At 36.5% G+C, this 12,378-nt stretch overlaps 1 protein-coding gene across 2 annotated transcripts in view; it reads left to right on the forward strand.

Annotated features, from left to right (window-relative positions):
- The first annotated feature begins 2,806 nt into the window (after positions 1–2,806).
- LOC126781869 (uncharacterized) overlaps positions 2,807–12,378 on the forward strand; it is a 55,011-nt gene continuing 45,439 nt past the window's right edge. Inside the window, exons 1-2 of one of the 2 annotated variants that reach the window (XM_050506990.1) lie at positions 2,807–2,948; positions 7,559–7,657. In XM_050506990.1, the coding sequence (XP_050362947.1) occupies positions 7,559–7,657 (99 nt within the window). In that variant the 5' untranslated portion in view covers positions 2,807–2,948. Of the gene's footprint in view, positions 2,949–7,313; positions 7,658–12,378 lie in introns of those variants that run through there. The other variant, XM_050506989.1, reaches the window with a different exon arrangement.

Consider the following 12,378-nt stretch of genomic DNA (forward strand, 5'->3'; position numbering starts at 1 on the left):
TATGTTAATAAAAAACATTCCGTTTATAAAATTGAATATTTTCTACGTACAGGAAAACATTCACTTTCACTCGAATATTCCAAGTAACAGTTTTCAATTTTCTGCTTTTCCCTTTACCACAACACAACAATTCGTATCTAGCATTATATGAAGCAAACAGAAACTAAAATATAATTACTAATTCATATATATAAGAAGCCTTAACTAAATATATAAATCAAAAATTAACATGTGTACAAATCGTGACCACAAGGAGAGATGGCAGGAATAACAACAACTTTATAATATAATGAGTTTGTAGTGAGTTAAGATCAACATTTACGAAAGTTTTTTTAAAGTCATTAATATGATACAATGACTATACATTTATGTGTAAAACTAAATTACGAAATTAAATTCAAGTTTTAAATTGTAAAATGCGTTAAATTAATTATTTTCCCTTTAATTTTATTTTTACGTTAAGCCATTAATAAATCAAAAAGTACATTAATTGATTTTTGTATCGTACTCCCAAAAATACTATTATAATTCTTTTCTTAAAAGTATTGACCGTAAGGTTGGGCTAGAAGTGAGTACGAGGTACGAGTGAGTGCGCTCGAGGCGTTGAAGCAGCAGGAACACCGGAGGGCTCTTGCGACGTGGCGCGACCGTCTCTGTGAAGAACGGTACACACGCAAACGCGTCGTTGGAGCGATCCTGCCAGCTTCGAAGCCTGGATGAGACGAAAGCTACGAGTCACCTTCCGACTTACGCAGGTAATGACCGGTCACGGTTGTTTTGGAGAATACCTGTGTAAGACCGGACGCGAATCGACTGCGATGTGTCACCACTGTGGTGCGGACCGGGACACCGCTCAGCATACGTTGGAAGTGTGCCCCGCGTGGAGTGCGGAGAGGGAGATCCTAGTCCGTGAAGTCGGACATGACCTGTCCCTGCGAGCAATCGTGTCGGCGATGCTTCGCAGGGAATCGGCGTGGAGGGTCGTAGCCTCCTTCTGTGAGACCGTCATGGTTCAGTAGGAGACGGCGAAGCAGGAACGGGAAAGGGCCGATCCTGCTCGGCGAAGACGACGACGGCGTCGTCTCGGCCCTCCCATAGCCCAGACGCCCGGGGCTTAAAAGATAGGGCGTAACCCTGGGGCCGTGGATGCGTGAGGTGGGGGCCTCACGTGTCCTATTTCAGACGGCCCTGTGGAGGACGGCAGCCGTGATGGCCTCGCGCTGCCGTACGCACTAGCGAGGAGTACGGGGGGCGAAATTCGCCCCTGATGAGAGCTCCGCCAAGCCACGAGGTTATATCAACACGATCCCGCAGCCTCTCCGATCCGTGCTGGGCCATCGCAGTGGTTTTAGTGGGTAATAATCCCACATAACCCGGTTCCACCCCCATAGGACCCGGGTATCTTTCTGATGGTTTCCACTACGAGAAAAAAAAAAGAAGAATTGAGTACGACAATGACAAGGGCTTGAACCAGAGATTTGAGACTGCTAAGTACCTCATACACACACAGCTCTTTGTAATGCAACAACGTAAAAGAAGAAAACTAATCAAAAAGTCCGCTTTAAAGTCGCGGCCTTTTCTGAGACTATCTTGGCTCACTTGACGGAATTATACAAGATGCGTAAAACAATGTTACATTTTTTTCGCCACTAAACACTAACTGTTTAATAACAAAAAGAGGCAAATTGGGCCAATGGTTCCAACGCCTAAATTTAACCAAAGATATGGGGTTCAAACCCGAGTAAGTACCACTGAATTTTTACGCGTTTAATTTGTATTTAAAATAATTTATATCGCGATCAGCTGTGAAAGAAAATATCGTATGGAAAAATGCATGTGATGAATAATAATCTGCCACATAGGGAGGCCTTAGCCCAGCAGTTGGACGTTTAAAGCTTTTACGTAAATAAAATAACAAAAAAATACATTTAAGATACGATAATATCAACGTATATAAATGTAAGTGAATTCGTGCGACCGTATTTACATTTACCTTAACAAGATTGTTCAGAAGCTCCTCGAAGTTTGCCGAGACTAAGTGGTTCGGTAAATATTATTTTTATCAGGTTTCGGTGACGCAGGATACAGGTTTGACATTGAATGTGAAAATAGGAAACATAATAAACTTTGTATATAATATTTACATTGATGCCTTAAATATATATGAATAGAAATTAAAAATAACTACTGCAAAAATAACATAACCGCGTGGAATAGTGGCAAGAACGCTAGTAGAATTTATGTACTTATACTATTCGTTTAATTTATACTATGTACTTTACATAGTAAATATTATAACGTACATAGTATTCATATGAAAATATTTTATACATTGTATTTAAGTTGTTCGTTTTTGGGCAAAATAATTCATAAAAATTCAATATCGCGATAATAACAAATATAGTATGTGTAATAAAACCAAATATATAACTATATACAACTATTATGTGACGCAAGACTTGTACTGATCCAATTTTTGGTCAAATTTATAGAAAGAAACATTGTTTAAAAATGCTGTTTTAAAATATATTTTACTTTTATTTTCTATAAAAAATATAACATTCAATCAATTCTAAGTTTTAGAAAAGTTTAAAGTAATAAATACTAAGAGTAGGTTTTACAATTCGTTTATTCGTAATAACTCATTTTCATATAAAACTATTCCATATCATATTAAATCTTCATAATAACTAGATTATCCTCTTTACTCTATTGTTAAAAGTTATACTATAAAAGTTCGCTGAAACGATTCCTAGTCAACGTATTACTAGTTTTATATGACGCTGCCTTACAAATGCCTTTTCAATTTTCAGTCGGTACGCGACCGCGGTGGCAAGACCACGTTCCTTCGCACGAAACTCGCAAATAATTACGATAAACAAAAACTAGTAAAACAATACTATGCAATGTGATTTAAATATTTTTGCAGCTTCCTTACTGAATCAAAGGTAATTTATAAACTTTATATTTCATGCCGTAAATTTTATTCAAGTTTAATTATAAAAAAAAAATGAGATTTTTTCTTGAAGCGGATAAAAATAGTAACTGTGAAATTAAGGAAGGTGTTTTTATTACAAAATATTATGATCATTAGATATCGCTTGGTCATATTTTATTTTTGATGCATAATAAATATTTAATGAATTCAACATTTAGATTTTATGTTTAACCAGAAAATTCTGAAAAAAGTACTTGTATACAAATAGTAGTGTATTTAAAAATATTACTATATTATATAATATTATTATTTATAATGTTCAAATTAAGAAATATTTGGAATTATTATTTACAAAATATTCATAAATTAATTCTTTAAGCTGTATTAATAAAACATAATTTAATAAACAATTGCTCATGTTCGTGAAAACATTTAATTAAGAACGTCTATTTCGTTTCGATAGTGTAACTGTTTCGAGGACGGATTAAAATAGTTGCTGCTGTACATACAATTCGTTTTTTAACTATATTTTATTTGCAATATAATAAAATCGCACTCTAGAATAAATATTTACATAATCGTTAATTGAATTAACATAGAATATAACAGCAATCGTAACTGATCTCTGAGAAAATTAGCTTAACATTATTATTCGTAAATTAAGATATCGATAATATTTAAATTTTCTTGGTGGTATAGCTTTGTGCAAGCCCGCCTGGGTAAGTACCACCCATATCATATGTGAAACAGCAATTAGTAGTTTTATTTCAAACAAAATAATGCTTAAAACTGATCTGAAATTGGATGCCGCTTTTCAAATCATAAAAGGAAATCCTTGAAAAAAAATAATGTAGTGGTTTATTATCTGCTTATAATTGAAAGTTAATTCATACTTAAGAAAACACAAAGCCTTTGTCGAATAGAAACTGAGCACAGAAACAACAAACAGAAAATTAGAAAAACAAAAAATTAGCACACATTGAGAGCTATACACGAAGTATGATTCAAATCCTGTTTTTTATATGTTTTCTTTACACTTAACTGGTGAAAAGTTTTGAGGAAACTCATCGCTGGAATGGTAGCTACCATTGAATATTCTACCGCCAAACAAAAATACATATAATGTCATGTTTGTATAATGGCGTGGTTTGAGCCAGTTGGCGTGGTTGGTAGATACTTGCCTTTCACACCGAAGGTTGTGGGTTCGTACATGCAGTGTAGTTATCTATATAAGTATATACTAACACAAGAAAATGCAAATCCTGATAGCGGGCAGCAGCGCTATTAGTGAAAGATGTCCAGCCACTGCGGTCACCAACCCGCCTGCCAAGCGTGGTGACTAAGGCAAAAACCCCCCTATGAGCGACGACAAAAATTCACGGCCCCCAATTCCCGGTAATCACACTATTCCTGGCCACGGTACCGGCCATGGTAACGGTGCGATGGGGGGTGCTAAGAATCCCCGGGCTACGGCAGGGTACCACAAACGGCGACTGTTTCTGGCCACGTATAATGGACGCTCTCTGCGGCTGGACGAACATCTGACAAAATTGGAAGTAGAGTTAAGTCGTATTAACTGGGATATAGTAGGTCTATCAGAAGTCCGAAGACAGGGCGAGGACACGATGACACTAGATGCCGGTCACTTACTCTACTTCCGAGAAGGACACCAACCATCCCAAGGTGGCGTCGGCTTTTTGATCCACAAGTCACTCAGATGCAATGTCGTGGAGGTTGGCAGTGTGTCGGCGAGGGTGGCATACCTTGTCTTAAAGATAACCGAGAGGTATGCCTTGAAGGTTATACAAGTGTATGCCCCAACGTCTACATACACTGACGAAGAGGTCGAAACCATGTACGAAGACATAGTGAAAGCTATGTCTCGTACCAATACCTTCTACACAATTGTTATGGGTGATTTCAATGCCAAAGTGGGAGTACAAGAAGATGGTGAATCGAGAGTAGGAAAATTCGGCTATGGGCGCAGAAATCATCGGGGACAAATGCTGGTAAACTTCCTCGAGGCTCAGCGATTATTTCTGATGAATTCATTTTTCCAGAAAAAGCCCCAAAGGAAGTGGACCTGGCGAAGCCCCGATAACATAGCGATGAATGAGATCGACTTCATTTTATCCAATAAGCGCCAAATATTTAGGGATGTCTCCGTGATCAACAGGGTAAACACTGGAAGTGATCACCGCCTGGTAAGAGGCACCCTGAATATTAACACTAAAATAGAACGATCGCGGTTAATGAAGTCGACTCTTAGACCAACTCTGCCTCAGGTCGAAGCTGGTTGCGAAAGCTTCCAGCTGGAACTACAGAACCGATTTGCCATGTTGGAAACCAGGCAGGGCATTGACGACGCCACCAATGGTCTGGTGCGTGTCATCCGCAAGGTAGGCCAGAATTACTTTCGACAAAAGAGCAATGGACGTAAGTCGAAGCTCTCAGGCGAAACTCTGAACGAGATGACGAGGAGACGAGAACAGCAGAACATGACGCCATCTGAGTGTCAGGCACTTAACAGAAAGGTTAAAAAACTAATAAGGCGTGACACAAGACGAGCGAATACCCGGAATATTGAAGATGCTATAGCACTCAATAGGGGCTCAAAGGTTTTTGCAAAGTCACATACCTCCTGTTGTCACCTGACAAAACTCAGAACCATACAAGGCACAACCGTCACCTCAAAACCAGAGATTCTAGCTGAAGTCGAAAAGTACTATGGCGATTTATACTCATCACGAGTACCTCCACTTGAGTCCCACAATGCGGATGACCCACGAGCCAGACTAACACGCCATCTATCAGACGATCTTCCCGACATCGATTTGGGCGAGATTAGGATTGCTCTCGGGCAACTTGGAAACAAAAAGGCTCCAGGAGATGACGGAATTACCTCAGAGCTTCTCAAAGCAGGAGGCACACCAGTTCTGAGAGAGCTGGCTAACATCTTTAATTCCGTCCTCCACAATGGTATAACACCGAAGACATGGAGCAGAAGTGTGGTGGTGCTGTTTTTCAAGAAGGGCGATAAAGCTCTTCTGAAAAACTACCGCCCCATTTCACTTTTAAGCCATGTTTACAAATTGTTTTCGAGGGTAATCACGAATCGTCTTGCCCGAAAATTCGATGACTTCCAACCCGTGGAGCAGGCTGGGTTTCGAAAAGGCTTCAGTACCGTAGACCACATACACACACTAAGGCAAATAATACAGAAGACCGAGGAATATAATCAGCCTCTATGCCTAGCGTTTGTGGACTACGAAAAAGCCTTCGATACCATCGAGACCTGGGCTGTTCTGGAATCCATGCAGAGATGCCTAATTGACTGTCGGTATGTCCAGGTGGTAAAGTGTTTGTACGAAGCCGCAACCATGACCGTCCAAGTACAAGATCAGAGCACAAGACCAATCCAATTGCATCGCGGGGTAAGACAGGGAGATGTAATATCACCGAAACTCTTTACCAATGCATTGGAGGACGTCTTCAAGACGCTCGATTGGAACGGACGCGGCATTAATATAAATGGCCAACACATTACACATCTGCGATTTGCCGACGACATTGTCATCATGGCGGAGACTCTGCAGGATTTGGAAGAGATGCTAAACAGCCTGAGCGATTCTTCAAGACAAGTAGGTCTCGGGATGAACATTGAAAAGACCAAAATTATGGCAAACCGTCATGTATCCCCGAGACCAGTGGTCGTAAATGGCTCTCCACTTGAAGTTGTGCAGGAATATATCTACCTGGGCCAAACTATACAACTTGGCCGGCACAACTTTGAGAAGGAGGCTAAAAGAAGAATACGTTTGGGCTGGGCGGCATTCGGGAGGTTACGTCATATTTTTGAATCGTCGATCCCACAGTCGCTTAAGACCAGGGTCTTCAATCAGTGCGTCCTACCTGTAATGACTTACGGTGCCGAAACGTGGACACTTACCGTAGGACTGGTCCACCAATTTAGGGTCGCTCAGCGAGCAATGGAACGCGCGATGCTTGGGGTTTCTCTGGCAGATAGAATCCGAAATGAGGACATTCGCCAGAGAACTAAAGTCACCGACATCGCGCTTAGAATTAGCTCGCTGAAGTGGAAGTGGGCTGGTCATGTCTCCAGGCGCATTGATGGCCGATGGAGCCGACACGTGTTGGAGTGGAGACCACGCTTAGGCAAACGTAGTGTAGGACGCCCTGTGACAAGATGGGCCGACGATTTAAAAAAGGTGGCAGGTTCGGGATGGATGCGGACTGCCCAAGATCGGGATGGTTGGCGTTCTATGGGGGAGGCTTTCGTCCAGCAGTGGACGGCAAAAGGCTGAAAAAAAAAAAAAAAACACAAGAAAAGTAGTATATTTAGTATATCAGTTGTCTGGTTTCCATAGTACAAGCTCTGTTTAATTTGGGATCAGATGGCCGTGTGTGCATAATGTCCCAGGATATTATTATTACTATGTTCCGTTTGAAGGGTGAGTCAGTTTAATCACAGGCACAAACGAAAAAGCAAGATTGTTTCTTATAATGCCAGAGTCAATAGGCGGAGTAACAGCTTACCATCAAATGTCCCATTTGCAAGGATACTGTAAAATATATAATGATAATAAATCCTTCCGACAGATGAAACCGTGGTCAGCCCACGAACAAGATACGACGCTGTCTTGCTGCAGAACGTTGCACGTTAAACACGCAGCCTACGCAAGTGCTTTGTACACTTTAGTAAGTATACCATTTTAATCTCCTATTATAAGTACCAGTTCGTTGTGATTAATATAATTTTCGCTTAAGTCAAAATGTTTTATATAAATGATTGAGCTGACGTCTATTTGACATCAAATTAAAGACTGTATTTTTGTTATACACTAATATTATAAATGTGAAATTAACTCTTTATATCTGTTATGCTTTCACGGCTACACCAACTGAACCAATTTGATGAAATTTAGTATGGAGGAAGCTTGAGTCTCATGTAAGGCTCCTTTTTATACCTAACACCTCCCCTTAACAGGTAGCCGAAAACTATTTAATTATAATTCTCATAATGACTACTTTTTTCTATGATACTATGATATTAAGACTTTGTAATGTATATAAATTACTAATTAGAAAAAGTACAAGTTGATATTATTTTTGTTTAAATATTAACAAAACTTACCCTTAGATTTTCGGTATAGCCATAGTTTGCATAAACAAATAATCATTGTTATATACGAATAATATATATAAATAACAAGAATAACATTATAAATACACTAAGTAGACTTTTTTCTACTTTTTTATAAAATATTTCGATAAACATTATAATTAAAAAATATATATTATAGCGTTTAAATAACACCGCAAAAATATTTTATGAATTCTACGATAATGGCTAAAAAGCTAAAAATACAGTAAGTTGATAAAAGTATTATAATCTTCATTCCCTGCAAATTACTTTAAATATAATTATAGAATGCTTATAGATATAAATCTATTATGACTAACATAAAATACAGAAAATATTTGTGAATAAATTAAATAGATGTGTAAAGCAACAGGCGGACTTATGGCTAATTAGCCATATATATATATATATATATATATACTAATAAATATTTTAAGATAACAAAATATTACTTTACAATTAAATTGATTTCGATTTTATATTATTTTAATATTTCCATAAAGTATTAATACATATCTATAACAATTATAAATATCAAAAGTGAATTATAATAACGAGCATATGGGCCACTTGATGGTAAGTGGTCACCAACGCCCATAGACAATGGCATTGTAAGAAATGTTAACACGCCACCAACCTTGGAAACTAAGATGTTATGTCCCTTATGCCTGTAATTACACTGGCTCACTCACCCTTCAAACCTGAACACAACAATAACAAGTACTGCTGTTTTGCGTTAGAATATCTGATGAGTGGAGGATACCTACCCAGACGCGCTTGCACAAAGCTCTACCACCAAAAATACGTTCTTACATTTTAGTAGTCTACGAGTAGATAATAGTAAGTGGAGCATTTATAGTTCTGTTTAAGACAATAAACATACATAATTTTAATTGAAAAATAATACGTTTTATAAAATCTTTATAAATGATAATTAAAATGAGATCCCAGGACTACATTTATAAATTTATAATACAGATTCTCAATTTAAATAAAACACATTTATTTGCCTTTGATATTGCTTTGTGCCAATTGACTGGTCGAGGACATACGGAAATCGAAAACCGCGTTGTAGAAATACGAATTCACTTTATTTTGCGCCAGATCCTTTTGATCTTCATTCTATAAACAAAATAGTCCATAACAAATAAATGTGATTCTAAAATTTACTTTTACACTTATTCGAAATATTCTTATATTAATGCAACCGCACATTCAAAATTGCGTATAATTAATTAATTATATATTTCATAATACATACTAACATTATGTCCAGCTAATTTCATAGAAACTTTAAATTATAAAAGCTCTGGCTCGGATGTAAATTTCCGCGTATTTGCAGATCAGATACAACATTTTTCTGTATAAAAGTAACAGATTATAAATGTCTCACTTCTGAACAAAGGCTTGCTCTTCACTTAAGGAAAGGATTTGAGTCGAACCATGTAGCTTCACTGCGGGCTGGTGGTACACAAGTAGTATTATATCGATGTTTTCCTTCACCGCCGAACATTATACATTATACTATCTTTCCAATATGGGCTAGTACAAGTTCGCCTGGGTAGGTTTCATCTCATCTCATCACATTTTCTATCACCAAGCAGCATACTTAGTATCGAAGTGTTTCAGTTAGAAGGATACGTTAGCCAATGTAACTACAGTCTTAGTAAGTCAAAGTTACCAAAGTCGGTAGCGCATTTGTGATATAAAAATAGTTAATATTTCTTACGGTGCCTATAGTAAGCGGTGGTGACTTAAGATCAGGTGGTCTTCGAACATGAAAAAAAATATTATAATTATTATAGTCAATGTCACATATAACATTTCACGTCCTCGGTCCGATATGAGTTTTTAGTTTGTTCATCCAGAATAGCAGCTGTACGAGATAGTGCATACATATGTATAATGAGTTTGTTATTATAATAAGATATTATACAATTCTAGTTAATGTATCCCGAATGATAAATAATAGCAGTATGGTTTTTGATATATTGGCCACTTACTTATACTATAAAACAATTCAAAAAAGCTCTTTTTTTATAAAAAATTTTTTGAATAAACACAATCTTAAAATTCGGCAAAGTGTACGAAGTTTACTAACTCGAATGGTATTAATATTTAACGCTTCCGTAGTAAACCCATTCAAAGTAGATGAAGATTTTATCAAACGTCACTTTTTATTATTTTTAAAATATTATTAATGTCTGATTTTCGAAGAATTATTTTTTCCTCTGTAAAAGCACAAATAATGTATAAGAAGTGGGGACAGCAATAATCCAGGGGGTTCGGATCGCACGTGACGAGATTCATATCGTTATCCAGCCCGTACAATGTTGAGCTATTAACGTTTTTTTTAGATTTAAATTATAAAATGCAAAATATGCAAAGTAACAATTTTAGTAAAGTTTTCAAAAGTAACAATTCTCAGGAATAGAACGAACACCTCCACACTTTCTTAAATCGAATATTGCTAATTTACAAAAATATGGCAATACTAAAAAATATGCATGTTTCATCTTTCTTGTGCGTAATTTATTTCGTGTATCTCAGAAATGGATCCAACAACAATTGGCTTAAATTTTTTTTTGATAGAATAGGAAGGCGGATAAGCATATGGGCCACCTGATGGTAAGTGGTCACCAACGCCCATAGACATTGGCATTGTAAGAAATGTTAACCATCGCTTATATCACCAATGCGCCACCAACCTTGGGAACTAAGATGTTATGTCCCTTATGCCTGTAATTACACAGGCTCACTCACCCTTCAAACCCGAACACAACAATACCAAGTACTGCTGTTTTGCGGTTGAATATCTGATGAGTGGGTGGTACCTACCCAGACGAGCTTGCACAAAGCTCTATCACCAGTAAATGTTTTATATAGATTTTTATATATCGATTTTGCTTTTTAAGTTTATCTATATATGTGGATTTTGTGAAAACATGCAAATATTTAAAAAAAACGATATAAACTCTTTTGTACCGTAGTTACTTATTACACAAGCAGGCGTATCTCGATTCTTTATATAATATTAAAAACATACAAAGTAGAATACTTGAATTGACTCCGGCTAAACACGACCGAGTTTTCATCAGCTTAATTTGCGTTTATGAATCACCTCCTATTTAAGAAGAGTTTAAGAGAAGGCCCAGCAGTGAGCCATTTGCGGCTTATTAGTTTTAAAAAAATTACTTTATTATCCCTAATTATAATTACACAACTATCAAAAAGTTTTCTGATTTACATTACAAAAACATCATAATCGAACAAAGCAAGCGACACATTAAAAAAAAACAACAACAACAAACAAGCGCTACATTAAAAAAAAAAAACATTGTCGGAAATACTAATAACGAAGATAACTTTTTCGATTACGGTCGCATAATATTCAAATAGATTCATAGTATCACATTGCATACTCACGGGGATCGTAATTTTACAATCTTGAGACGGTAATAAAACGTGGAATGAAAATCGGAAGACATGTAGCCGGGAGATCGTTCAGTTTTTCTAACTTCGCCACCAAAACTCGTTACATAAAGCGATGTCTACATTAAACTTAATTTACGTTGCAGCTGAGTTCTGAGATGTCTCGGTAGAATGGAACTGTTAATTTTAAATGAAAGTTATGATTTCAAATCTTGTTAATCATGCGTTATTAATTGGACCAGCTTGGTGGTTAAACCTTTTTTTATATGTATAGTTTTTCTTTAGAAAAAAATTAAGCTATTTAATGAAAATTCGTAAAAAAAGTCCGAATATAATTATTCGGACTTTTCCATCTCTATTTAGTAGAAAAATTGTGAAAAGACGCATTCAATTCTATTTTAGTTGCCAGATTTTGTTTTCTTTGGCATATTATTCATGACAATTATCTTGAAAAACAAGCGAGACGCTAAATGTTCAAAGGATTGGGGATTAATTTAAATTGGTTTATGTCTAAACTTTTAAATTAATGAATCAGAAGAGAAAATAATAAAAACTAAGTGAAAATTGTCTTTCTCTTTCTCTATAAAAATAAAATCACTCACGTCGGATATCTATTTGTCCGTTTCTTTCCACTAAACTACGCACAATTTTATACAGTTTTTCTTAGAGATGTGATATTCGGTTTGGATATTTCCGTGCGAAAACGGGACGGATAAACTAGTAATTAATTCATTAATTTTATTAAAATAATTGAAGATTTTTAAAAATTAAATAAACTACGACATATCCTAATTATAAAATTGTCAAAAGTTACGAAGTGAACACAACAAAACATTATTAAATT

The sequence above is a fragment of the Nymphalis io genome, chromosome 4, assembly GCF_905147045.1.
Source record: "Nymphalis io chromosome 4, ilAglIoxx1.1, whole genome shotgun sequence".
Lineage (NCBI taxonomy): Eukaryota > Metazoa > Arthropoda > Insecta > Lepidoptera > Nymphalidae > Nymphalis > Nymphalis io.